This window comes from Saccopteryx bilineata, chromosome 1 (assembly GCF_036850765.1).
Source record: "Saccopteryx bilineata isolate mSacBil1 chromosome 1, mSacBil1_pri_phased_curated, whole genome shotgun sequence".
Lineage (NCBI taxonomy): Eukaryota > Metazoa > Chordata > Mammalia > Chiroptera > Emballonuridae > Saccopteryx > Saccopteryx bilineata.
Window position 1 is genome coordinate 352,331,040 of NC_089490.1, and position 5,947 is coordinate 352,336,986.

General features: G+C 45.9%; 1 protein-coding gene across 1 annotated transcript; it reads left to right on the forward strand.

Moving 5' to 3' along the window:
- The first annotated feature begins 985 nt into the window (after positions 1 to 985).
- On the forward strand, positions 986 to 5,630 carry C1H11orf42 (chromosome 1 C11orf42 homolog). The gene is made up of 3 exons (XM_066253807.1): positions 986 to 1,057; positions 4,449 to 5,247; positions 5,500 to 5,630. Exons 1-3 carry the CDS (start codon positions 986 to 988, stop codon positions 5,628 to 5,630), a joined length of 1,002 nt encoding a protein of 333 aa, XP_066109904.1.
- Positions 5,631 to 5,947: the final 317 nt, after the last annotated feature.

The window sequence follows — 5,947 nt, forward strand, 5'->3', positions numbered from 1 at the left end:
CTTCCTGGGCACACAAAAGACTGCAGAGGTACTCGAGAACTCTCTACATAGAAAAGGGGCAGAATGGGAAAAACCACTCCTTTTCCAGAAAGAGCAAGAAATCTCTAGACATACACAAGGGGAAATCACATACAGATTAGGGCTGTAGTAGGGGAGAGACAGCCCAGGACAAGGAGTAGAGCACGAAAAAAAAAAATCCACAATTTACCTGGGTAATTCCAGCTTCCTGAAAGTTCTCTCCAGTTACTAAGGCAACAGAACCCCAATTACATTATCCTCCACACTGTCACCATTTGGTATGGTACACACCTACACATATACCTGGTTTTCACTGCAATTGTAACTCACTTGCTAATAATGGGTTTCAACCAGGCTGCACATTAAAATTGACTGACGTTTAGAAATCCTGATGCCCAGGCACAGCCCAGACAATTAAATCAGAATTTCTGGGGCTAGGATCCAGGCATCAGTAATTTTTAAAGCTCTCATTCCAGAGCATGTCCAAGACTGAGAACCACTACTTGATTCTCAGTTTATGTTCTGATCTATACTTCTCCCATGTGTTTCAGGACCCCTATGCAACCTCGCAAAGATGTCACCTGAAGGTGACAAGATAGCAAATTGTTCCAAGGAGGCTGCCGAAGGGAGAAGCGACCTGATCCTTTTTTCTTAATAAACCACACACACACACACACACACACACACACACACACACAGAATTATACATAGACACCCTAACTGGTACTTAAATTTTCCTTCCCTAAAGCAGAATAGATAGGTGACTCAAGAGAATGGACTCAGGCTGTGAGAACAGTGAGGCTAGGAAAGTGACTGCCCTCTCCTCACCCAAGGCCCCATCACCGGGCAAGATCTCTATGACCTCATGCTGTAGGAGGTCAGAGCCTAAGGCCAGGCTTCACCTCCCTGGGCCGCTTGGGTTTCCTGCAGCAGCCACTGCCCTGCCTAACCCCTCCCATACCCCACCATGTTGGTTGGTACCCCCCATCTGATAACACTGGATGAAGCTGATGCCACATGGACCCTCATCAAAGATAAGGTTGGTAAAGTAAGAGGGGTAAAGAGAAAGTAACAAAGTATGACCTAGATAAATCTGAGTAACTTATGAATAAGGAAGCCTGAAGGTAATAATAACATTTACTCAGTGCTTGCTTATGTGCCAGGCACTGCACTGAGTGCTTTGCACAAACTGTCCAATTGAATCACAATTGCAAAAACAGTAAGAAAGTTTCCTGGATTGTATAGAGAGCTACGAGAGCAGAGAGGAGAAGTACTAAGTCAGGGAGAGGCGGGACTTAGGAGGTCAGGAAGAGAGTGACATTCCATCTGAGCATGTAGGAGTTATTCACACACAGAGGGAAGAGGAATAGCTGGCACATGAGCAGTGCTTAATACACACCTTGAATGAGTGGTGGGTAGGTAGATGAACAGTGTACTAATCACAGGCAGGAGAGGAAAATGAAAAATGAGGACTGATAAACAGCAAATAGTCCTCTATAGTAGGATTCAAAGGATTAGTGGTAAAAACTGAGATCAGAGTTATAGGGGCTAATCATGAAAGGCCTTTTAAGCCTTCTTTATCTTTGACTTCTTCATGAATATTCCCTCCACAGAAAGAAATTTGGGCTTTGAGCCAAATACATTGATTTCAAGGAGCAATCAGATCTCAACTGTATCTGAGTTGCAGGTAGAAAATATTTATATATCCCACCAATTCTAGATGGCCACAAATTTCTGAGGTGAGAATTTAGTGATCTGAAGGAGAGTGGAGTTAAAAGTACTTGTAGAAGGCAGCACCAACTTTAAAACAAGCATCTTAAAGTAGTACCTACCATATTTAAAATCAGTCTTAATGGTACATAGCTCCCATTCAAAATAGACTAGCTGCTCATCGCAAAGGTCAGCTTCCCAAGAAAGCAGAAACATGAGAGGCAAGGTCCTCCCAAGTAAGTAACTGGTTTCAGCAGCATAAGTTAGTCCTGGACTAGACTGATCAGAATTACGGAGAAAGTAAATGGAGTAGTCAACTATTAGAAAGTTACACAATCTCTGAGTGTCAGAAAAACTCCCAATCCTATTTAAACAGAAAATTGTCTGGAAAGTGAGGGTAGAGACATGCAGGATAAATCACTGGTTGCAGGACAAATTCAGGGAGTAGGACACCTTTGAGTGACCTAGTTTATCTCTATCCAGAACTGCTGCTTATTGAGCACTTTGTACAGCATTTGGCTAAACAGAAGGTGCCTTAAGCACTCCTCATTCAGAATTCGCCAAGGTACATCCAGGAAGATAATCATCCACCATCACTGTCCTGGGCTAGCCCTGGGAGATCTAAATTTGCAGGCCTCTAAGTTCCATAGACATCTACCTTGAAGTAAAAGTGCAGTGGGAACAGGCAGTGGTCTCAAATGGTGAACCTAGGAAGAACAGTCACCCTATAGAATAGAACTGAGCACCTTATTTTTCCTATTTTAGGATAATCACTCAGGTTCTCAAAGGTAAAAAAAAGAACTTAAACCTCCATGGCAAATTCATGTCTACATTCTGAGAGTCTCCAGCTACCTCAGGATTCAACTTTTGGCAGAAACCTAGACCATAAGAACCAGGTGTTTTAAATGTCACATCCCTGTTAGAGGGCCCTCTTCTAGAGACACTCCCATTTGTCTTATTTGCATAGACTCCTGGGCACCATTGGAGCAACTAGGGTAAGATTTTTAAGTTATGCTTGGTGACTGTGCTTTCATTGTCATGGGGCAGAACATTCTACACAGAAATACCAACCCACCAGTGCTCTGCCCTCATCCCTGGAAAACCCAACTGGCCTTTCTCTGAGCCCTGTTCCTCTGCCTGATACCCCCACCCACAAGTACGTGTTCCATGTCTCAATGAAGCAAAGGAGAAGAAATGCTGGGAAATTTTTCCATGTAGAATTTCCACCAAGGAACAGCACAAGTTATTTCCTTGGCTAGGTTTTCAAATTACCTCAGCTTGTCCAAAATGAACACAACTCCATCAGTTAGCTACCCTCTTCTTATACTAGCAGGCAGCACTGCCAAACTATATAGTAAAAAGCAGATCAGCCTTAAGGGACCATTGGTGAATTCCATGGGAAGGCCAGCCAAGGCAACAATGCCAGCAGTAAGGGCATAGACGTATAGATGTTGGGGGCTAGAGGGGGAGAGTAAAGCACACGGCATTTGAAGAATAGAGCTCTAACATGAAAGGGGCCCAAAGAAGACATTTTATATGCTCCCTAGCAGGACATGGAGCCAGAAGCCTCAGTCAACAATACCCTAGGTGAGTTATCATATCTAACTACAATTACTAGAGAGGATTTTACAGGGTTTCCCAGTTGTTCATAAGGTTAAACTTTCCAGAATTGGGTTACCAAATCTAAAAAGGCCAGATAAAAAGACAAAACCAAGAGAAACTGGAATCTCTGAAAGCATATTAGAACTAGCATTACAAAGATGAGGCCTCAAATCCCTAAAAGAACTATCCCCCGTAGCTAGGGCAGAAGGTGCATATTCAGGGGTGACAGATGTGTAAGAATGGACATTACAAACCTATTTTTCTACACCCATCTAACCAATCACCTAAGACTAACCTTGAGGAGTCCTTTTCCCACACCTCTTAGGAGACCAAGTTCCATTAATTCTATAACCTAAGTATCTTCCTCCATTATTTTAGTTGAGGGGCTCACCATGTCTGTCTTGTCTGGAGTATTATAATACTCTTTACTAATTTTTCTCTCCTTATTTTATGCCTTCTTACTCAAAATTAGCTTTTAAAAATGCGTATCTGATCTTGCCCTTAACCAGAGGCCTTCAAGTGGCTTCCTATTGTCCTCAAGGTAAAATTCCCATCACTTAGCATTCACACAGGCCTTTCATAATCAAGTTCCTGTGTGCCTGTCCCTCCTAATACCCTACATGTAAACAGTATGAAATTTCATGTTCCTGAATGTACCCCTCTTAGTTTATAACCTCAGGTTTTGTTTTTTTCATTAGCTGTTCCCTCTTCCTGGAATGACCATTCATTCTACTATATGGCTAATCCCTTCAAAGTTCAAGTATTACCATGTAGAAATCTTTTGATCCTCTTCTAACAGAGACAAAGGCTGTTAAATCATTTCTAATCTCCTCCACATCTTGCTATTATTTTAATTAGCTGACTACTGTTTATATTTTTGTCTTCTTCATTACACTGAGCTTTATTCAGACAAGGATAAAGTCACATTCTTTTATGTATTCCCTGTACCTAGAAGTTTGGCACATAGTAAACGTTTAAGGTTTTGCTACAGGATAAAACTGGGAAGCATGCAGGAAGTAGGACTTTCTGAGCACATTGTGACAGTGGGAGGGTCAATCTAGAGTAGGCTACCAGAAAACTCCTGATCTAACCCAGTTCCATAAACTGGCCACCTACAGGTGATCGAAGAGCGTTTTGGGGCCACTGTGGTGGCAGTACCTTTCCTGTCGGATGCTGCCTGCTATGACCTTCTGGGTGTGCTAGTGAAGCAGTCCCGCCCAGGACACACCCGCCTGGCTTTGACAGGTCGGCAGGGCCGGCGGGCGCTAAAACCAGTGGGACCGCTACCGAATCTCCTGGAGCAGGTAGGGTCTGAGGGTGCCTTTGCCCACTGCACTCGGGAATACTCACCGAACGGCCGAGCAGATATAGCCTATGAAGAAATGCGACTCTTGGATGGGCAGCCCTGCCGGATCCACCTACATATGGGTGGCCTACGCAAGAAGGTGGCCTTCCTGTTGCTGCCGCCAGGGCAGGTGAGCCTACAGAAGACTCTTCCCTGGCTCCGAAGCACCCACAGCATCTACGTCATCTACCAGGTCTTCTCCTGTTCCTGGATGCAGCTGGGGCTGCTGCCTACAGGCCACGAACCCCAGATGCTCCGGTTACAACGGTCACTGCCTATTGCCTTCTCATGCCTCAAGTTTTCACTGCAGCCCAAAGGAGTGCTGGGACCACAAAAGGCCCTCACTAAAGACCCGCTGCTCCATGGGACCAACTGGGTCAGACCCAACCTCAACATCATGCCATCTCTGGCACCCCCATTGGTCCCTGAGGATACTCCACAAGCTGCTGATGTGCCCCCACCTGTCCCAGCCCCATCCACACCACCTCCCCAAGAAGGGAGAGAGGGCAGACTCACCAGAGTTTCCTACAAGGGTCGAAACCCATTCCGAAGGGGGCCCCAGATGCTGTCAGGTATTACTGGGGAGAATGAAGATAAAAGGGATGGGACAAGGTGGAGGGAGAGGGCATGAGGAGTATAGCCCAGGAATGTGATGGATACTCATACTCTGAGGGGGATGGAGTGAGAGCCAGGACACAGGGGACGGTGAGATGGAAGCATGGTCTTGGTGTGGGGGTGGGCACAGCAGAGAACCAGAGGGTGGGACCAGGGAGGCAAACAGACCAGGGCATGAGTCAAGCTATAACTATCCCCAACCCTGGCAGAGAACTGGCTCTTCAGCCCCCGCAACCCCCCACCAGGAGCCCAGGGTGGGGGCCCCGGGGACCCCGACCGGCACTCCATGTCCCTGCCCCTGCTGCAGGGTCTGTCCTCAGAGTTCGACAGCGACGACTGAAGCTGCAGGAAGTGATGCAGGGGGAACGGCCCCCAAGATTTGGCATAGGGATACTAGTCCCCAATAAACATCAGCTGCTGCTCCCCCAAACCATTCTGGGCCCCTACCATTATTTCCTGTTGGGGTCTGGAGAAGGTGGAAAATCCCTACTTTTATTCCTAGGCTTCATGTCCCCTCATCATCTAAGGGAATAGAGTACCTTAAAACCTTGGCATCAATTTTTTCACAAGAAAATATCCCTGACGCCTCCCCATCTATGTACAATCTTTTTGAGACCCAGCCCCAAAGAAAAAAGGTGGGAAAGAAGAATGAGCACA